This window comes from Macrobrachium nipponense, chromosome 4 (assembly GCF_015104395.2).
Source record: "Macrobrachium nipponense isolate FS-2020 chromosome 4, ASM1510439v2, whole genome shotgun sequence".
NCBI classification, from domain to species: Eukaryota; Metazoa; Arthropoda; class Malacostraca; order Decapoda; family Palaemonidae; genus Macrobrachium; species Macrobrachium nipponense.
The window spans coordinates 90,143,694-90,167,429 of NC_061100.1; the positions used below are offsets into that span (position 1 = coordinate 90,143,694).

The following is a 23,736-nucleotide window of genomic DNA, read 5'->3' on the forward strand; positions in this document are numbered from 1 at the left end:
GATAAAAGCTACAACCATGGGTTGTTTTTAGTTGTATTGTGCATAAAATTGTGCACATTTACATATATAAAACTTTATATAACGGCTAATTTTAAAATGGTGCAAACATTACCACAATCGCATGTATGATTTTTTTTCGGAAGAGTTACCGCGCGGATGTAAGGAAAAAGTTTTTTCATAAATTCACCATAAATCGAAATATTGTGCTAGAGACTTCCAATTAGTTGCAAAATTAAGGTAAATGATTGAATATTACTAAAATATAAGAATTTTAGCTTACAATTGCGTTTTTTTACCATTTCGGTAGAGTCAAAGTTGACCGAAGGTTGAAATTTTGGCAATTATCGTTATTTATATGAAAATATCTCAAAACTGATAAAAGCTACAATCATGAGTATTTTATTGTTGTATTCTACATAAAAATGCACACATTTTCATATATAATACTTCATGTAACGGCTAATTTACAATGGTACAAAAATTATGTCAAAGTGACGAAATAATTTCCGAGATGTGTCACAGATACTTTTTAGTGCGGCAAGAAAGAAATTCGCGCTTGCGCGCCTGCATAACGATTGTAAACAAAACAACACCTTGATCCGTGAACTCCTAGCATCCCCCAAGGCGCGTGATTCTAAAGTTTTAGGCTGGTAGGCCTATAAGTATTTTTCCGCGAATTTAAAAAAAAACTTTTGTAAGTCGACGTAAAATACGTCCAGTCGGCACACGGGAGACAAAAAATGTCGACGTAAAATACGTCCAGTCGGCATAAGAGGGTTAATAAACACATTAACAAAACTGTGACACTTAACTTTACAAAAAACTTAAATTAAACTTTTTTTTTCTTTTTTTAATTTTTACATTTTTTTTTTTAATATAAAATTTAAACTTCACCACCACTTTCAACTTTCTGTTTTTTAGTATCACTTGGTTCTTCCTTTTTGCTTACTCCTGCTAGTACTAAAGGCCTCTTTAAAAAATAACTATCCAAGGAAGATTGCTTCTGCCTACTTTTCACAATGTTCCTGAAACGACTCAGGCAAGCGTCATCGAACTGCGCAAGCATACGACCTGTGTAAGCCTTTTTTTCTACAAATAATTGCACTTTATGAAAAGCAGCTAGAACATCCTTAATTTCTGCCGTTGTCATAGGGTCGTCCTCCTCCTCCTCGCTGCTACTAGAGAACTCCTCTTGAACGACGTTATGTTGCATGGCCTCCAACTCCTTCAGGTCATCCGTCGTAAGCTCCTCTTGGTGCTCATCGAGAAGGTCCTTGATGTCGTCCTTGTCGACGACCAGCTCCATGGACTTGCCGACTGCAACAATCTTATCAAGATCTGGTTGCGAAACAGTTTCAGGATCGTCAACTGTTACTGAATCTGCAGCACCAGCTTCGCCCACGTCGAATCCCATCAGGTCAGAGTTTCCGCCACAAGAAATTAAAGGCTCGCCTCGAAACCTCCTGCCAAGCTTGGTCAATGAGTTGGATGCATATCACAACATCGAAATGCTCCTTCCAAAATTCATGCAAGGTGAGGTTTGTGGTATCGGTGATGTCGAAACATCTCTTGAAAAGATGTTTCGTATACAGCTTCTTAAAGTTCAATATCACTTGCTGGTGCATGGGCTGGAGAAGAGGGGTGGTGTTAGGCGGAAGATAAAGAACCTCGATGAAGGAATACTCCGCTAGGATATCTTCCTCGAGGCCAGAAGGGTGAGCAAGGGCATTGTCCAACACCAGCAGGCATTTCAGAGGGAGGCGCTTCTGTTCCAATAATTTCTTCACTGTCGGGCCGAAACACAGATTTACCCACTCCACGAACAAAAGCCTCGTTACCCAGGCTTTCGCATTAACCCTCCACATCACTGGAAGCTTCTCCTTAAGCACTTTGTGGGCCTTGAAGGCTCGAGGAGTCAGGGAATGATAGACAAGTAGGGGCTTCACCTTGCAAGCCCCACTGGCGTTCGAACAAAGTGCAAGCATAAGCCTGTCTTTCATAGGCCTATGCCCGGGTAGCTTCTTCTCTTCCTGCGTGATGTACATCCGACAAGGTATTTTTTTCCAAAAAAGGCCAGTCTCATCACAGTTGAAGACTTGCTGAGAAATGTAGCATTTCTTGGTCATCATCTCGTCGAACGTCTTTTTAAAGTCAGCCGCTTTCGTGTCCGAGCTGGCCGCCTCCCCATGCCGCACCACCGAATGGATGCCAGTCCGTTTACGGAATTTCTCGAACCACCCATGAGAAGCCTTGAAGTCTGGGGTTGGCGTTGATGTCCCTTCTCCTCTGTCGTCTTCGGCTTGGGCAATCAAATCGCCAAAAATAGCGCTGCCCTTGTGGCAGATTGCCGTCTCCGTTATCGTATCGCCAGCAATTTCTTTGTCTTTTATCCACACAAGAAGCCTTTCCATCTCATCGTGCATGTTGGTCCTCTTGCTGGACAAAATAGTGATGCCCTTGGAAGGTGTAGCTGCTTTGATGGCATCCTTCTGCTTACGGATGGTGCCTATTGTCGACGAATTTCGGTCGTATTCCTTGGCGATCACACTCAATCGCATACCAGCTTCATACTTCTTGATAATCTCCATCTTCGTTTCCAAAGAGAGCATCCTCTTCTTTCCGTGAATTTCAGATTTCTTGGGACCCATGACTATGTATATACTGTACATAATTATGTTATGTAGTACGTATAAGTATGGAGTAAAGTTCTCACACAACATGATAAAGTATACTACTACAACGAAATCACTAACGAATTTACGTTAATAAACGAAATCGTTAGAACGAACGAATACCATGTGCGTACGATACAGTTGATGCCGTGCAGTGGCCGAAGAAGCACACCGCTACGTAGATGCATGATGGGAGGGATGCTGACCAATAGGAGAGAAGGATCTCATGGTGGTGACTAGCATCAGGAACCAATGGGAAAGCAGGAAGATGGTGGCGCGCAAATTTCAAAATTGTTATCGGTGGTCCGGGCGAATCTCGGACTTTACAACAACAACCTTTTGTATCTTGAGCAATTCTTGTATGTAGAGCCGTAAAATTTTTTGTATTAGCTTTCGTATCTCGAGTTTTTCGTAAGTTGAGCCTTTCGTATCTCGAGGTACCACTGTATTTTGATGTGATTACATTAATATTACAGTATGGTACTCTAAGCAGTACAGTAACTATTTTTTTTTATCATAAATGTATATTCATTCACGAAAAAAATATGTATGACCACCGTGACGTCACCAAACCTACAGTCTCGTTCGTACATATTATTTTTACGCAATGTGATAGTGGTCACACCGTTCTACAAACTAAATACGTATATCCCGGAAAATTAACGAAATCGTGAATTTTATCAAAGAGCAAAATTCACTAATTACTGTGTTTTCTTCTTCTTTTCATGACTAAATGCATTTTTAGGATAAACTCATTTACAAATTTTCAAATACTATGAATGTAAATAGCAAAATCTCTCTCTCTCTCTCTTTTATCACTTACAGAAAAAAACTATAATACTGATCTATTATTATCATAATAAAAGAACAAGATGGTCCCCGACATTTGTAGGTACATGTGTTGCCATATTTTTATTCTTTCTGTGATTTACGAAACTGTGCTTCAATACAACTTTTATAGTTGACTCAATGATTATCACATATTATAACGGTATACAAGAGAATATCTTATCACTATCCATGTTATATTTCTTATCACCATAAAAATATTTAAAATACAAATTTCACTATGTTATTCTCGAGCTAGTCTAGTCAACAGTACTCACATCCTAAGCTGCTCTCTCAAGCTATTCAACAGTTACTCTCATCTTAAGCTGCTTCTCCCTCTCTTCTCTCTATCCTCTCTCATCTCCTCCTCTCTCTCTCTCTCTCTCTCGCTCTCTCTCTCTATCTCTCTTCTCTCCTCCTCAATGAAACATGAATTACTGTATCATAATATCATAAACTATTATGTACAAAGTTCAAAATAATAATAATTCCATTAATAAATTAGTTTCTTTTAGCAACTAAATTGTTTTCCAAAATAATTCTTTCGGTAATAAACGTCCACCAGCTGATTCTAAACGTAAACAAAATACAAAAATAGATTTTTATTGCTGTATTTTGCTGTTTATACATTAATATTATAGTTGGGTGCTGTAATCTTTACAGTAAATCATGTTTTTTTTTTATCATAAATATGTTCATTCACGAAATAGATATACTATGTACTTTTAGTTTGGTGCAGCAGCCAAATCATGAAAATAGGAAGGAATTGTTAGATAATATACTTTTATTTGCTGATCTGATGAAGGGGAAATTGAAGATAGGAAAGAATAACTTTGAAACTGTCTGGAATTTAGTTTAAGGTGATAGTTAAAGACATATTTGGTGCTTGAACTAAAGTAGGCAGTTTAAAGCAATTTTTAGGGGGGGTACCAGGATAACACGGGTATTTACTTATCACGGGGGGCCCTATCCCCAGCGATTATCGAGGCCCTACTGTAAGGCCAAATTGACCTATACACAATGAAATACAACAACAATTTAGTCCATTTAATACCTAACTTAATATGTACTGCTAATATACCTGTAAATAAAGTGTATTAGTGTGCATGGTATACAAGAAATACTGTACGTACATATGTACGTATGTAGTAAAATGTGGAAGCTTACCTTTAGAGTGAGGCTACCTCCGAAAGTGGCGACAGAGGAGGATAAATGGCAGATACGTACGTACACTTAACTTTACGAAACACATTAACAAAACTGTAATACTTAACTTTACAAAAAATGATATTGTTATGATACAATAAAGTTTGTTCATACTTACCTGGCAGATATATATATATAGCTGTATTTTCTGAAATCCGACAGAATTTTAAAAACTTCCGACACACGCAGTGGTCGGCCAGGTGGTTAGTACCCATTCCCGCCGCTGGGAGGCGGGTATCAGGAACCATTCCCATTTTCTATTCATAATTTTTATTTCCACTGTCCCCTGAGGGGAGGTGGGTGGGTACTTGATTATATATATCTGCCAGGTAAGTATGAACAAACTTTATTGTATCATAACAATATCATTTTGTTCATGAAACTTACCTGTCAGATATATATATATATAGCTGAATCCCACCGTTGGAGGTGGGAAGGGACAGAATAGAAGGATTTTGGGAAACAAATGCATGCAGATGATTTACATCTTGGTTCCACCTGTTAGCATAGCTGGCTTCGTGGTTACTGCCACGTAAGTCTGCTTGTGCTACTAGAGTTGCCAGCGAGGTAGAGACCTATATAGCTGGTGCACTCCAGATGATCTGTCAACAGGGGCGAGACCACGATGTGACTAGACCATATTGACCATACCATGAGGGCTAAGAAGTAAATATAAAATATATATATAGATATAATAATTATATATAATATATATATATAACTTAATTATATATATATATATATATATATATACATATATATATCACCACCTGACCAACCTAGCCAAAGTTAAGGTGTTTTAACTAAGGCTTAAGAGTTAAGAAGTCGCCATTGTCGGCGACTCAACAACTAAATTAAGAGCTCTTCCTAACCATTTTCTACAGGATAGGATGAGTGGTACTTCTTGCCCCCAAGATTGTGTCTGCAGACACGTATGGCCCTAGCGAGCAGCTGATCTCATATGCCATCTTCACATCTCGTAGGGAGTGTGAAGTGAACACAGAGTTGCTTTGCTAAAACATGGTACTCAGGATGTTGCTGAGTGCCATGCTCTGTTGTAATGCTTCCGAGGCCGCGCCCTCACCTCGTGAGCATTCAGATAAAAAGATTTCAAATCTTTGTGCAAACACAATGAAGGAGCATTTTTGAAAGAACTCCTTAACACTAAAGCCAGGGTATTCTTCAATATGGGCAAGTCTGGTCTTTTTCGGAACACTGCAGATTGCCCGAATGACTTCGACTTTCTTGAGTCTTATGTAGATAAAACTTGAGAGACCCGACAGGGCACAGGACTCTCTCTGGCTCCTGCCCACTAACTTGTGCCATCATTGCTTCCAAGTTCCTGGCCCAAGGACAAAACGGGTTTCCATTCTTAGGCCACAACGGAAGGCTTAGAGAGCACACCGCCTTGTGTTCTCTAAGCCAAAACTTGTGACGATGGCTTAAAATCTCACTAACCCTCTTTGTCGTATCTAGGGTGGTTAGAAGAAGGCCTTCCTGATCACATGCAAGAAGTTAACAGGTAGGAGAGGTTCGAATGCTTTGACATCAAGAACTTCAGACTATGTCTAAGTTCCATACTGAAAGCTTCGATCTGGACATGCACAGTCAGTCCGTCTGTACTAAAGTCAGGTGACCGACCAGTTGACCAGTCAGACGAATCAAGGACAGCAAGGCTGTACCCTGAAGACCATAAGGCACTATTCTTCGCTGAAGGATGAGTGTCTGGACTGCCTGGGCGATTCAATCTAAGCAAACCTTGGGGGTGTGATCAACGCAACCCAACAATCGTCAGCGAATCAACTCCTGAGCAACTCCTGACTCGAGCTTCTGGTGCCAGGAGAAAGGAGCAAAAAGGCAATTCAGTCCCGAAGGAAGAATGCCTGACAGTCCAACCTGGTCTCATGTTACACGATCATCGGGGGTGTATAAACGCAACCGACTTCGTCAACAAGAAACTCAGGGCTACTATATGTCGCCTGATCTCGCACGAGTGTCTGACTCCGAGAAAACAGGTGAGACAAAAAGTAGATGGTGAGCGAGTTTCGAGATTCCACAGAACTCAAAGATCGTGAAGGGCTTTGTTGTTTGACAGAAGCAAATCTCTGAGCCCAAAGGCCGTCAACAACATATTTGCGTATTCTTTAATAGTTGTGACTGCCAGCTTATCCCATTCTTCAGACGGAAAGGGAAGACAGTAATCTTATTCCTGTCAACATCTCGATAGTCTGAACGTAGTCAGACTCAGAGCGGAGAGGTTATAGGTACCTTTCGAGTTAGAGTAGACCGACTCTTTCGGAAAAGGTCCTTGAAAAGTGAACTAGGAAGGACGTGAACTCTGTGAATCCAGGATCCTGAAGGCCAACATGGGGCGATCAGCGTCATTGTCGCTCCCTGTGACGTCATAAATACTCGTATTACCAATTTCCTAAGCGACTGAACAAAAAGGGGAAAAGAGACTAAACATCCATCCCCGTTCAATATCATAGGATGGCGTTTAATGGTACCGATCCCGGATCGAGAATAAGGGAGCAGAGAAGAAGAAGCCTCTTCGTCCTCAACATATCGAAGAGAAGAATGAAAGGGCGTCCCTAAAGTCTCCACAACTCTCAACATACTTCTAAAGAAAGATTCCACTCGGAAGTCAGTAGTTGCTGCCGTTGATCGAGACGATTTGTACAGACTTTTGCAATCCTGTAACGAACCTCTAGAGGATCGTTACATTCTACGCCTGTTGTTATAATAGGCTCTTTCTCGTAAACTCGAACAGGGACCAAGAACTCGTTTCGAGGACTGGAGGGACGACCGAATTGCTTCTACTTCTTTCAGATTAAGATCCAGGACATCTGAAACCCTATCCAGATGTCCGGCACCTTCGGTGATAGACGCACTGAGAGATGTTCAGAATCATTCCTAGATCTTGAACAATATTTCAGTTTCCCGGTAGGAAAAAACTGTGGAGGTCTGAATTGCAGTCTATTCAGGGAAACAAACTTCTTCAGGAAGGAAATGGTCCCCAGCAAGCTCATCCATTCCCTCCCCGAGTATGCTTACTTCCCTAATAAGGCTGCGCTTTGCCTAAGCAGGAGAGCATATAAAAGTGCAATGTTGCGGTAGACTCGTAGTTCTATACCGTGCGGTAACGAGCACCGAAAGGATTAAGAGATATCTCTGTTGAACATAGTAAGGCAAAACGAATGCAATGTTTATTCATTCAGTAAGAAATCCCCTCAATCTTAGGCTAAAGTCCGTGATTGTAGGACAGAGATACAGTTAAGTCAGTCAATCCTGCAGGAGAGACGTAACCGCCAGCACAGAGATACGGTTAGTCAGTCAATCCCGCAGGAGAGAGAGACGTAACCTACCGCGCATGACAGAGCACGAGCTGGTACTGGCTCGGTTGGACTGGAGGACAGACACAGCAGCAGCCAGCAGCTTACGAACGTCGTCTCTTAACTTTATGTCTGGGTTGCCAGCTACCCTATTCTACGAAAAAATAGGTCCGTTATTTTTTTAGCAGAAAGAGACTCTCAAGCTGGTATATTTAAGCGAAACAGAAAACGCTAAATATATAGATGCGTTTGTGTCGTCAGAACACTACCATACAACGGTAAAAGATAAATCGGAAACTCGTGGAAGGCTGCAGGGAGTAACAATTAAATGTCCTTAAAATAATAGACAATAGACCTCTCGGTTGCCATCCGAAGAGGTAACTACAGCAAGCGTATATGACTTGAACCAACCTGTAGTAAAATAACGCAAGGCAAAATATGATATTATATTACAATAAAGTTTGTTCATACTTACCTGGCAGACGTATATATAGCTGAATTAGGAAATACAGCTACATACATATCTGACAGGCAAGTTTCATGAACAAAACTTAGAGAATCAAAGCAGACAGCTCAAGCTTCTTATGTTACTGGACATAAGCGGTCATTGACGTAGTCTACAAGTCTATTTCTTGTACGAGTCTGCAAATGATGAATAAGAGCTCTTCCGAATCTTGTCAATAAGAGCTTATCCGCTTACGCAATATAAAGTTAATGAGATGTTTGTCAATGAGAACTAACCCATTTACGGGACAAAGAGATATTTTGTCAATGAGGGGATACCCACTTACTTGACAAAACGATAGTATATTGTCAATGGGGGAAAATCACTGAATTGACAAAACGTAATCCAGGAAGTCGAGCATATTATTTTTCCGATTCCCGTATCAATCGAGGAAGGGGGCAAGAATCCTGATAAGAGACTAGGCTTTCAGCAGGTAGGACCCCGATGTTCAACTTCGGCAGCGTAGTCCCGAACTTAGGAACTAACAAAATCTATCATCTGAAAAGCCCTTTCAGATGGACTAAAAAGCTTGCAACTTAAATTTATTGGCAGTCCTACCGAAAGTAGTCGAGCGTCATGACGTGTAGGACGTCGAGCTTTTACATAACCCTTAACTGCGGTAGAGCAAACGAGATCTTCCCTTGAGCTTTCCTTAACTCCATCCACCTATGCGAAAAGCAATATTAATTGACAGAGACCTCTTGAATTCACGAAACCCGATGTCTTGCTGGGTTTCGAAGAAGAAGTTGTCTGTTCACTTTAAGTTTCCTCCGAAGCACTGCCTACTTCACATTCTTTGCAGGTGAGGTAGAAGGTAGAGGTAAAAATTCTTTAGGCCCAAATCTGAAACAAGAGCTTGAAGAGTTCAACAGAAACGTTCAGCCAGGCGACACACCTGGCGTGCGTTGGTGCACGCTCGGTGTCCACTGGCGCGCGCTTGGCGTGCACTGGCGCGCGCTTGGCGTGCACTGGCGCGGGCTCGGCGTGCACCCGCGCGCACCTGGCGTCCATCCGAGCGTCCCGTCCAAGTCGAGAGGGAACGCCTTCTTATTCTGACAGTAATAAAGCTCGGACGTCCGCTCTCAAAAGCTTCCTGCTACTATGACTTCTTTTACGTATTTCTCGGTGGAAAGACGGACACGAGTTCAGGCGACGTTCGCCTTCTTACTTCTCACTGAAACGCATAACGAGAGAGAGAGAGAGAGGACGTGAAGAGTCCTCTTCTATAAAGCTTCTATTTAGAGGGCGCGAGTCCTTCCGAAAGCTCCAACCCCTGCACGGGAGGACGCTTCGGAGGACGAGAAGCAATCCTTCAGGATTCGTGCACGCGCACGCACTTTGGCAGTCTGGGGAGTTTCATCAGATACTGCCGAAGGCACGCCAGATCGGTGGGGGTTCCTTGTAACCCTCCTTCGGCTTTCGACATGCTCTCTCCCCGGGTCCTGGGAGTCAAGCAGAGGTCCCGACCTAGAGGCGAAACGAGGCCGATCTGGCGCACCCTCCACTACACAAGGGGTATCACTGCACTTCTGCACTTCACTTTTGCTCTCTAAAGCAAGCACTTTCGATTCTAAGTTACGAATCGAAAGAGTATCAGAGAAAGGGCAATTCCTCTACAGACACTGTTTTAGGGCCCGAAGGCAACACTACAGGGTTAGGAGTAACAATTACAGAAGTAGCACTCTTCACAGCAATGAAGGAGAGCGAGCACCTCTCGTAGACATATTCATAGCCCGTAGGCCATACTACAGGGTTAGGCAAAATAAAGTCTACAGGAAGGTTAGCAGGTTCACTACCCTGACTTTTGTTACTGATTAATTGCGTACATACGAATCATACGTCTTCCTTACGGAATTAGACATGTTTACTGATTAATTGCGTACATACGAATCATACGTCTTCCTTACGGAATAGACAAAGTCTCACACTCCTTACATGACAAATCTCAACAAAGAAGCAAGACCCATACCCCTCATACATACCAAGTGCGGATCTACCGAAGCTTTCGGTAGCCACACCCTATCTTTGCAGACAACCCTGTCTGAAACTAGCCTAACTAGATTCAGATATCTTATGCAAAAATGAATCAAATTCAAATCAATTTAAGATAGCGTATACCTAGCCACAAATCCAAGTAAATAAATCAAAAGACAATTAGGATACTTAGCGGCAATGAAGTTTCCAAAATCCTAAGACGGAGGTACTGAAAACAGGTGTTTTCAGCACTGGCGACAGAAAAATTATGAATAGAAAATGGGAATGGTTCCTGATACCCGCCTCCCAGCGGCGGGAATGGGTACTAACCACCTGGCCGACCACTGCGTGTGTCGGAAGTTTTTAAAATTCTGTCGGATTTCAGAAAATACAGCTACAGTAGGGCCTCGTTAATCACGGGGGATAGGGCCCAGAACCCCCCGTGATAAGTAAATACCCGTGTTATCCTGGTCCCCACCCCCCCTGAAAATTGCTTTAAACCGAAAAAAAATACTTTAATAATTAACCCACCCAAGACCACTATTTCAATGTTTATAACTGCCTACTTTAGTTCAAGCACCAAATATTTCTTCAACTATCACCTTAAACTAAATTCAAGACAGTTTCAAAGTTATTCTTTCCTATCTTCAATTTCCCCTGTATCAGATCAGCAAACAAAATTATAATTACCTAACAATTTCTTCCTATTTTCATGATTTGGCTGCTGCACCAAACTTAAAGTGCATAGTATATCTATTTCGTGAATGAACATATTTATGATAAAAAACATGATTTACTGTAATGATTACAGCACCCAACTATAATATTAATGTATAAACAGCAAAATACAGCAATAAAAATCTAGTTTTGTCTTTTGTTTACGTTTAGAATCAGCTGATGGACGTTTATTACCGAAAGAATTATTTTGGAAAACAATTTAGTTGCTAAAAGAAACGAATTTATTAATGGAATTATTATTATTATTATTATTAACTTTGCACATAATAGTTTATGATATTATGATACAGTAATTCATATTTCATTGAGAGAGAGAGAGAGAGAGAGAGATGCAGAGGAGAGAGAGAGACTGAGAGCTTGAGGAGAGACGAGAGAGAGAGAGAGAGAGAACAGAACAGCTTGACGAGAGTAACTTGAATAGCTTGAGATAGCAGCTTAGGGACGAGAATAGCTTGAGAGAGCAGCTTGGGACTAGAGTATTGTTGACTATCTTAGCTCGGAATAACAATGAAATTGAATTTAATTTAAATATTTTATGATGATAAGAAATGAAACATGGATAGTGAATGATATTATGATACAGTAATTCATATTTCATTGAGAGAGAGAGAGAGAGAGAGAGAGAGAGAGAGAGAGAGAGAGAGAGAGAAGAGAGAGAAAAGCTTGTGACGAGAGACTTGAATAGCTTGAGATAGCAGCTTAGGACGAGAATAGCTTGAGAGAGCAGCTTGGGACTAGAGTATTGTTGACTATCTTAGCACGAGAATAACTATGAAATTTGTATTTTAGATATTTTAAGATGATAAGAAATGAAACATGGATAGTGATAAGATATTCTCTTGTATACTGTTATGTGATAATCATTCAGTCAACTATAAAAGTTGTATTGAAGCACAGTTTCGTAAATCACAGAAAATAAAAGTATAGCAACACATATTTTTATTCTTTCGGGGACCATCTTGTTCTTTTATTACGATAATAATAGATCAGTATTATAGTTTTTTTTCTATAAGTGATGAGAGAGAGAGAGAGAGAGAGAGAGAGAGAGAGAGCGAGATTTTGCTATTACATTCATAGTATTTGAAAATTTGTGAATGAGTTTTATTCTAAAAATGCATTTAGTCATGAAAAGAAGAAGAAAACAGTAATCAGCAAATCTTGCTCTATGATAAAATTCGTGATTTCGTTAATTTTCCGGAATATACATAGCATTTGGGCTTCACAAAAAAGTAAGTAAAGTGATTTATGACAGAGTTTAGAGGATACTTACGTAAAAATACATCGGTACTTTGTAGAACGGTGACGTCACGGTGGTCATATGTATTTTTTTCGTGAGTGAATATACATTTATGATAAAAAATAGTTACTGTATTGCTTAGAGAACCATATTGTAATATTAATGTAATCACATCAAAATGAAGTAATCATTGTTCATTGTATACTGTAAACATGTAAAGTGTATTTTTGTCTTTTGAAAAATGGATTCCCCAAGGAATTATTCCTTGAAGAGGCTTTTAATTATGAAGATATGCCAATAATATATAAGATTTGCATTTTATTATGAATATATGACAATAATATATAAGGTAAAAATGGTTTTATTACGTTTACGCTTCGTCGCCGATTGCAAACAACATACGATAATCTATTCGTTTGTATGACTGCAGTGTTCAGAGAAGTTGATTACTTATACCAAAACAATAATGAAGTTCGAATTGAAAATTTATGTTTTCCTAAATGTTATTACTACTTTAATTAAACTACTACTATTAACATTTCTAAAAGGTTAAGAATGACAAAGGTGCTGTGAAGTGTAACTCAATGTTTACATTTCTGCTGGCCGCTCAACTACAAGTTGATGTCAATGACGTGGAATTATTCCATGAATAGGCTATATATTATGAAGATATGCCAATATATATAAGGTGAGAATGGTTTTATTACCTTTATGTCAGTTAATATCATAATGTGAAATCCTGTTCATGCATTTGTTGGTTATATCGGAACCGGACGAGGCTTAGCCTACCACCGGACAAGCACGAGATGCTGTGATTCACACCAGGATATATAGACTGAGAAGTAGTCCAAGGAAAAACCCGTGATTAACTGAATCCGTGATTGCTGATCCGCGACTAAGCGAGGCCCCACTGTATATATATATCTGACAGGTAAGTTTCATGAACAAAACTAAAATTAAAAATTTTTTTGTCCTTTTTTTTTATTTTTTACATTTTTTTACTTTTTTATTACTTTTTTTTTTTATACAAAATTTCAACTTCTTCACCACTTTCAACTTTCTTAGTTTTTCCTTTTTGCTTACTACTCCTACTAAAGGCCTCTTTAAAAAATAAGCATCCAAGGAAGATTGCTTCTACCTACTTTTGACAATGTTCCTGAAACGACTCGGGCAAACGTCATCTAACTGTGCAAGCATACGACCTGTGTAAGCCTTTTTGGGGTGTCTCTTTTCTACGAATGATTGCACCTTATGAAAAGCAGCTAGAGCATCCTTAATTTCTGCCGTTGTCATAGAGTCGTTGTCCACCTCCTCGCCGCTGCTAGAGAACTCCTCTTGAACGATGTTATGTTGCATGGCCTCCAACTCCTTCAGGTCATCCATCGTAAGCTCCTCTTGGTGCTCCTCGAGAAGGTCATTGATGTCGTCCTCGTCGACGACCAGCCCCATGGACTTGCCGACTGCAACGATCTCGTCACGATCTGGTTGCGAAACAGTTTCAGGATCGTCAACTGTTTCTGAATCTGCAGCACCAGCTTCGCCCACGTCAAATCCCTCGAAGTCTCGGGCAGATACGGCATCAGGCCAGAGTTTCCTCCACGAGGAATTCAAGGTTCGCCTCAAAACCTCCTGCCAAGCTTGGTCGATGAGTCGGATGCATATCACAACATCGAAATGCTCCTTCCAAAATTCACGCAAGGTGAGGTTTGTGGTATCGGTGATGTCGAAACATCTCTTGAAAAGATGTTTTGTATACAGCTTCTTGAAGTTCAATATCACTTGCTAGTCCATGGGCTGGAGGAGAGGGGTGGTGTTAGGTAGAAGATAAAGAACCTTGATGAAGGAATACTCTGCTAGGATATCTTCCTCAAGGCCAGGAGGGTGAGCAGGGGCATTGTTCAACACCAGCAGGCATTTCAAGAGGGAGGCGCTTCTCTTCCAAGAATTTCTTCACTGTCGAGTTGAAACACAGATTTACCCACTCAGTGAACAAAAGCCTCGTTGCCCAGGCTTTCGCATTAGCCCTCCACATCACTGGAAGCTTCTCCTTAAGCACTTTGTGGACCTTGAAGGCTCGAGGAGTATCGGAATGATAGACAAGTAGGGGCTTCACCTTGCAATCCCCACTGGCGTTCGAACAACTTGCTAGCATAAGGCTAAGGCCCCACCGAATCCGTCGCGGCGCGTCGCGTGCGTGCAACACGGCTATCCGTCTACAAGCGTCTCCGTCTTCTGCGCGTGTGGCCCAACCAGACAAACGAGTGACGGTTATAAGACGGACAATTCAAACTTCACCACATCACCAGTACTTGCCGTTATGAAGGGAGAGCGCGAGGTTTTCCTCTGACTCGGTGCTGTCAACCAAATTAGAGGCGTTGAACAGTAGGAAAATCTTGACTTATGACATAACTTTAGATGAGGAAAGAGTGAATATGCAAAACTCTTTCATAAGTTACGATAGCGTCCAGACAAGTTTTTTTAAAATATTGTCGGATGCCGCGGAAAACCTTTGACTTAATTCACGAGGGCATTATATCTCGAATATCAAAATTTGATAACAATTACAGAAGATCCGTATCAACGTAAGAAACTTGTAGTAACTCTGAGGGAAGGATTAGTGATTTCGAAATTAAAGTTGCACTTTATTTTATTTAATACAAAAATTAAGATACGTAGAATTGTGTGTTAACTGAACACTTTGATACAGGAACTTCTGAAACAAAGATATTTACATAAATGTATCCATTAGAATATAATAAAAAAAATACTTTAATCCTTTATCATAACCACAAATCAACACATTTGATTATAACTCAAAGTTGGGCTGGTGGTTCAAATGCAGGTTGTTGTAGGTCTACCACAATTTCTTCCTTCATGCGGACCCCAGCTTGGAGACGCACGTCCACGTGCGGCTAAAAACAAAATGTTTTGTTCCTTGTGCGTCTAGTCCAGCAACGCACCTGACGCCACGCACGCTCATGCGCCGTGTGGGGCCACTCGTGTTTGAACTATGACAGTTGATCGAAACGCACAAAACGCGTAGCCGTGTTGGACGCACGCGACGCGCCGCGCCGGATTCGGTGGGGCCTTAGGCTAAGCCCTGTCTTTCATAGGCTTATGCCCGGGTTGCTTCTTCTCTTCCTCCGTGATGTACCTCTGACGAGGTATTTTTTTCCAAAAAAGGCCAGTCTAATCACAGTTGAAGACTTGCTGAGAAATGTAGCATTCCTTGGTCATCATCTCGTCGAACGTCTTTTTAAAGGCTTCGGCCGCTTTCGTGTCCGAGCTGGCTGCCTCCCCATGCCGCACCACCGAATGGATGCCAGTCCGTTTATGGAATTTCTCGAACGACCCGTGAGAAGCCTTGAAGTCTGGGGTTGGCGTTGATGTCCCTTCTCCTCCGTCATCTTCGGCCTGGGCAATCAAATCGCCAAAAATAGAGCTGGCCTTGTTGCAGATTGCCATCTCCGTTATCGTATCGCCAGCGATTTCTTTCTTTTATCCACACAAGAAGCCTTTCCATTTCATCGTGCACGTGGGTCCTCTTGCTGGACAAAATAGTGACGCCCTTGGAAGGTGTAGCTGCTTTGATGGCATCCTTCTGCTTAAGGATGGTGCCGATTGTTGACGGATTTCGGCCGTATTCCTTGGCGATCACACTCAATCGCATACCAGCTTCATACTTCTTGATAATCTTCATCTTCATCTCCAAAGAGAGCATCCTCTTCTTTCCATGAATTTCAAGTTTCTTGGGACCCATGACTACGTATATACTGTACGTAATTATGTTATGTAGTACATATACGTATGTAGTAAAGTTCTCACACAATACGATAAAGTATACTACAACGAAATCACTAACAAATTTACGTTACTAAACGAAATCGTTAGAACGAACGAATACCGTGTGTGTACGATACAGATGATGCCGTGCAGTGGCCGAAGAAGCATGCCGCTATGTAGATGCATCATGGGAGGGATGCTGACCAATAGGAGAGAAGGACCTCATGGCAGTTACTAGCATCAGGAACCAATGGGAGAGCGGGAGGATGGTGGCGAGTCTACTCTGTTGGCGGCGCGCGAGTTTCAAAATTATTATCGGTGTTCTGGGCGAATCTCGGACTTTACAGCAACAACCTTTCATATCTTGAGCAATTTTTGTATATAGAGCCGTAAAATTTTTCGCATTTGCTTTCGTATCTCGAGTTTTTCGTAAGTTGAGCCTTTCGTATCTCGAGGTACCACTGTATTACTACTCCCAAGGATAATCTGTCCATTAACAGTTAAGGATATATTTTCCTAGGTTACAGGCTACAGACAATATCTATTACAGTCTTGCTAACGTATTCCCACTGAATCAATGTATGTAGATTGTAGACTACTGCCTGGTAGGCTAATGCCAACAGCATTATCTGAGCAGATTTTCCATGTATTAATAATATAATTGTGGAACATTTCTTAAGATAAAACTTCTAAATAGAATGATAAATTCTTCAAAACAATTTTCGCTTCTACAAATAGCTAACGACTAACGATCACAAAACAAAATGTAAGAAGCGTCAATGTGTACTGGCGAAAAAGCCGGTTTATGGCTTTTCACACATGATACAATCATAGTCTCAACTAAACATTTTTAAGTGAAACTTGAAATTCTGCACTTAGCTTTCAACTTAGATGTTTCCATGAACTTCGATAATGAAACAAAAAAGAGAAGAATGAAACTCTCAGAGCTAAAGTTCATAAATTGTTAGCTCCGACATGTATTGGTGAAACACAACGGTTTACGGCTTTTCATGCACAACAAAATTATAGTTCCAAATTCTAAACTAAAAAAATTTTAACTGAAACTTAAAATTATACACTTTGCTTTCAACTTACGGCTTTTCATGCACAATAAATCATTGCTCCACAGTTTAAACTAAAAAAAATTTAACTGGAACTTAAAATTATGCACTTAGCTGAATCAGAAAGAGAAAGACAGCTTGGTTGGATTTTGGTTGCATGTAAATAATATGATGGTGTGTATGCGCATAAACACTTCTTCTTGAGGTTTTGACATAGGTAAACTGGGTATTAGTGTTCGTTGAGGATAATAGCAAGTGCCCTCTTATACTGAATCAATTTATGCTACTCTATCACATACCCAGCCATAAGAACAGTTAAGAGAAATCTTTGACATTAGTCTGGTCACCATGGAGCTCTGGATAGACAATAGAAAGGTTAATCCCCTGAGGATGAGACAGTGACTACATTATCAAAAATTATGCTTAAGACACAGTCTGCTTCCTTAGTACAATAGTAGTAATAATAATAATAATGAGAGAGAGAGAGAGAGAGAGAGAGAGAGAGAGAGAGAGAGAGAGAGAGAGAGAGAGAGAGAGAGAGAGAGAGAGAGAGCCAGCACCAGCCACTCTCAAATACCCAATAATATAATAATAATAAAGTGACATGGACTGAAGGGATAAAGCTACGAGATGAGAATAGCATAAAAAACATAGGCACTATCCCATGATCCCTGGAAAACTAACCTGAAAAACTAGATGTTGAAGTACCTTCAAGACTCATGCAGAAGAGTGCGCTACCAGAAACAGCATACATAGTAAGAAGTGATGGACTCCTAAGGAGGCAGGATGCAACCCAGAACCCCACACTATATATTCATATGGTAGTTAATCCACATATAAACTAAAAATAAATATGTATCTAGTTTAAACAAACCAAGACTTAACTTCAGAACTTCCATTATTTGACATGATGAAACAAGATTCAATGATATTCCTTTTAACTATGACGCTATAAGGGACTAAAGATCTTGATTCACTCCAGTTAACAGGATGATCTAAATCTCTTGTGTGTGCAAACAGTTCGTTTGACATTTGACCAGTTCTCACAGAATATTGTTGTTGTTTGATTCATTGTGAAAATGATTTTCTAGTTTGTCTGTATATCACACTTTTTACAAGGAATTTCACATATGCAGCCAGAAAAATCTTTAGATTTTTTTTTTCTATTTTCAACCTTTTGACAATTAACTGTGTGGTATTCTTGATCTTTTTCCTTACCTTCTAACCTTTCCAACTGTATTTCATTTGTGCCCCAGCAATGCTTGAATAAACATGAGGAAGCTCTTGGTATTGACCTTCTGCCTGTCATTTTCCTGTACATATATTCACTTACATAATGAAGTCACCTGCATTTACAGTGATTTTTTAAAGCATGGTAGTTACAAATGGCATCTGATCACCATAGAGTTTGTAAATTGCAGTCTGGAAATTAGGACTTGTTGCATTCTTATGTGTAGAATCTTCGTATTCTAAGGGCATAGCAGAATTCCAATATTTCCAACCATATCATTGGTTCATTCTCAAGGAACGGTGGGCTTTTTCTGTTGGAATGAGGCCATTAGATGGTACTTATACTGTCCCGGGTGCTCTGTCTAACTGTCTAGTGACCCCATTCCAACCAGAACAACCCCACTCTTCCTTGAGAATGAACCAATGATACAGTTGGAAACGGAATTCCACTACACCCTTAGAAAACAACGAAGATGGTTCTACACACGAGAATACCACAAATCCTGATTTCTAGACTCTGCAATTTGCGAACTCTATGGCAATCAGACACCATTTTTAACTACCATATGAATAAATTAATGTTTCTAGAAACCATTTCCTTTTCCAGAATATAAACATCAGCCCGTTATTAGCAAATATCAACACTGGTAAGAAGAAAATAATAAGAATTGAGAAGACCATATATAAAATCATTTCCACTGATGCTGCCATTCTCTTTACAAAGTGCCTCAGTGGCGTAGTCAGTATGGTGTTGGCCTACTACCTCGGTGGCTGCGAGTTCAATTCTCGGGCATTCCACTGAGGGGTCAGAGATGTGTATTTCTGGTGATAGAAGTCATTCCATGCAACACAAAAACACCATACAAGCAAACAAAACATGCTTGAGAGAGGGTCTCCTACCTTCAAAATAATATAATAATAATAATAATAATAATAATAATAATAATAATAAAATCCAAGGAGAGAAAGTTCTATTATGTAAGGGAAATTATGTTCACATTTACTGAATCAATAATTCATGACCACTTTAACTGGGAGTGGTGGTTCACCACTCTTTGATTTGAAGTTTTATTTGTTTGGGGAAGACTTAAATACAGTCAACCCTCGGGATTCGCGGGGGACATAGACCATAGTCCCCCGTGAATAGATAAAATCTGTGAATACTTGACACATTTCTAAAAACCCTTATAACTAACTACCTGTTTTAAAAGTTCAAACACCAAAAAACCCCTATAAAAATGTTTATAACTGCCTATTTTATAGTTCTGTTTTATCATAAAAAATGTAGTCATGAAAATACATCCATTAGTGAATATTTCTCTTTCTCCATGGAAAAATCCACAAATCAGTGATGTCACGAATCCTGAAGTCTGAATAGGTGGGGGTCCACTGTATCAAGTGCTGTCTCAGAGCTGAAAATCTAAGATATCTTGAAAACGAGCAAATGAAGAGAAGAAAAGACAAGAGCATAAACAATTATATAAGAGGTTGATAGGGAGGAGAACTCATGAAATAATGGACAGAGGATGTACTATATACAGTATGTGAAGACCTGTAATGGACAAGGATTCAGGTAGGACATGCACAGAACATAGGAAAATTAAAGAACCTTGTCAAATATTTTGCCCTAGATTTCTACAAAGCATGCTAAAATGATATACTTGCCTAATATGCCACAATCCATTGGTACCTTCTCCTTGGCCCCAATCTTTGTATCTGACTTTATACAGCAGCTGTTGTTAACAGGCACAGAGGAATCATTGGTACTCAATTTCCGGTAGAGTAATCCAAAATCTGGGAGTTCTTCATCTGGCGATATACAAGTATCATCAACTTCCTTCAGAGGAGTTCTACAAATTTTCACATAACAGTCATTTAAAGGAGTCTTGAAATCATTATCAACACTATATCGTGCTTTATTCACTGTTACTGAATTTTTTGTTTCATTGTTTGTTAAACACAGACCATTTTTTACATCTTCCTCCTTTACTTCACAAATCTGAGTAGTGGTTGGGACAATTAATTCACTCTTAACTCTCCTTTTAGTCTGTTTTTTGGGAGCGGATAAAGAGTCTCTGATTTCTGAGTTTTTCTTTTTCAAGTCAGTAGGCTTTGGTGGTTTTTTAGTAGTACTTTTTCGTTTCTTTTTTTCTGGTGTCCAAAGGTCATCAATGTCTTCTACTTCACCATCTGAAACCAGTGTTTTAACTGTAAAACAAATGTTTCTCCTACTCCTTGAATTAGGCTTATTGTTTTCTTGAGTGGATTTTTTTTCATCAACAGCATTAGTTATTTCATCAGGCTTCAATTCATTTTCTGCTGGTGACATTACACTGTCATCAGATGTTATATTTAATGATTCTGAAGACTTCATGATATCTTTTAAAACAACTGAAACTCTCCTCAAATTTACATCACATTTGCCAATTTCATCTTTTGGATCATTTGTGCTTGCTTCTGGAGGCATATTTTCTTTCTCAACATTCTTTTGGGATGAGTATGGTGGGATTGTCATATAGGAATCCTCCATAAGTGATAAATCAAAGGGTGTTTTGCCAGTTTCTGACTGTGCTTGAGATGTAGTTTTATTTCTGAAAAATTTCTTTTCTGTGTTTTTGTTTACATCATCTTTTATTTCCCCTTTCTTAATTTCTGTAGTAGTTTGGGAAAGAATTTTTGAGATTGGTTCTGTAATATCCATACTTATGTCTCCAATACATGTTAAATCACTGTCTCGAATAAAAAAATCATTTGCAGTTCTCTGAGGTATGTCAGAACAAACATCCTCACATAGCTTTCGATCACTGGATGACTGGCTTTTGCCATCCACTTCTAAAGCTCCACAATCTTTTGAGGAAAAATCACCAGCCTGAACAATGGCAATATCCTTTTTCATACCTGCAACTGTTTGTTGTTGCTGATTTTCAACATTACATACAACTGCCTCGCTGATTCTCAAAGATCGCCCCTTTGACTTTGATTTAGAGCGGCGCCCTACCTTTGCTTCTAAAGTCTCAAGTTTAGCTAGCATTGTTTTGGGAGAAGCCAAATAGCTATGCTCCAAAATCTGCGTTGAATCCTCAGATGCAGCAGCTGAATCATTGTCAATTTTTATATCATCATTAACATGGGATTTACTTTTCTTCCTAACTGATTCATCTTCTTCACTTTCACTTGAAGCTTCAATTGAAGAATTTACACTATTTATTGAGGAACCATGAGAAGATCTAGAATGACCTCTTTTTCTCCCTCTGCCACGCCCTCGACCTCGACCTCTGCCTCTTCCTCGACTAGATGAAGAATCGGCATACCACCAGCTGGGGCCTTCTAATGGGTCTTCAATATGCTCTAAATGAGCTAAGATGGGAGCCTGGTTACCCTTGTCATCAGCCTGAAAATTAAAAGGCTACAATCACATTTATATTTTGAGTTACACAAAAAAAAGAAGTCTGAAATAGCATAAATATCATAAACAAAGGATCAAGACAGTAAAGAAGAGAATTTATGCAGTGGTACATTAGTTAGAAAAATCCCACACATTTCATGAAAATATATATATATTTTTTTAGTAATAGGCATATACCAAAAATCGAATTTTTTCTTCCATTTTATGTACAAAATCTACCAATCCAATGTTTTCCATTTTGTAAAGAACTGATGTTAAATGAAAAAATCTATGTTAAATATAAAACTATTACGTACAGGTATTATCAACAATGTTTAACCAGGCCATTGAACTAGTATTCTTGACTCACAAGGCTGATCTGCAGGATATGTTCTTGTCGAACTATATTAGACTTTATATTATATACTGTAAATTCTGAAAAACTGAATAAATAAAGTCAAAAAATTTTGAAGATTTGTTAAAAATCTCTTCCAAAGATTTATTTCTGACATTTGATATACATTGCTGGATAAAACCTGGACAATCACTAAACATGTTGTTCATATGGGGAACAAACATTCGGTCTTAACAACAGGAAATTTTCCAAGCGCCAGCTGGTAACTGGTTAAAATAATCAAAGATTGTAAAGCAAGGAATCTGTGAGATCTGGCAACGCCTGCATGTACAAGGTGAAAGTTGTTCAGAGACCGCTCCTTAGACCTTGTGACGCTTTATTCTTTCCTTAACCACCTTGGGGAGTAGACGCTTATGCTTTGCTCTCCTTCCAAGCCAGTTATTCGTGCCTGTGTTCTGTCTTTCAGTGTGTGTATTTATTATTATGGCTTCCTCCAAGTCTTCACGACCTCATCACTGCATGTGCCTGGGCATTCAGGGTTTTCTATGCTCAGGGTTTTTGGCGTTGTCAGCCACAGATCCGCATACGACTTGCAGTAGTAGCAGAGCAATTTTTGTACAGTGACTAATCCCTGCCCAGAATGTCGTGCCTGACCTAAGTCGCAGTGGAGGGTGTTTTATAGGAAGAGGGAATATCGCAGAGTTTTGACTCTTCCTTCTTGGGAGGGATTTCTTCTCCTTGTCTGGATGATTCAGCTGCTCCCTCTCCCTTGATTACTCTTCCTGATGCTAGTTCTGGTGTTCCTGTTTCGCCTTGCTTTTCTTCCACTGATTCATCGAAGGAAGTATCGGGAGTGCCACAGGGTGATGTTATGTTTAATGTAGCCCCTTCTCCTTCGGGTTACGATTATCTTCCCGGGAGTGAGGAGACTGCTTCATCTAATTCCTCTGTTTCAAATTCAGTGTCCTCCAAAATGGCGGCAGTCTTGGCGTTGCTTGGGCTACAGGGTTCAACCTCCTTGGAGGGTCTGTTGTCGCATTTCTTGGAGGCTCATGTGGCCCCCACCCATTGCTCTCCCGCCTCCCCCTGGACTACTCTACGTTGGCTCTCATGTGCAGCCATCTTCTGGATCCTCACCTTCAGTCCCTGGGTCACTCCTTATCGCTCTGCCAGTGAGGCCATCAACTAGCTCTGGTAATAGAGATGTCATGATGTCACTCCCAGCTCCCTCTCAACCTGTGACGTCGGTTGAAGCAGCCACTCATCCTCCCATCTCTATGATGTCATTGCTTCCCGCTATGACGTCATCGTCCTCTCTCGCTGAGCTATCCAAGGCATTGTTTCAAGCAGACTTCAAGAGGCTGGACTCTGTTTTGGAAGAGAATTTTCTGCCTATGCTCCGACAGAGACTGTTCGTAAACGTAAGGTCT

The 23,736-nt window shown here is 40.1% G+C and overlaps 1 protein-coding gene across 3 annotated transcripts in view; it reads right to left on the reverse strand.

Moving 5' to 3' along the window:
- Positions 1-23,736, reverse strand: part of LOC135211011 (uncharacterized) — a 353,541-nt gene that overhangs the window by 7,858 nt on the left and 321,947 nt on the right. For all 3 annotated transcript variants that reach the window (XM_064244025.1, XM_064244024.1, XM_064244026.1), the window contains one exon: positions 20,232-21,957. In XM_064244025.1, the coding sequence (XP_064100095.1) occupies positions 20,232-21,957 (1,726 nt within the window). The remainder of the gene's footprint in view (positions 1-20,231; positions 21,958-23,736) is intronic.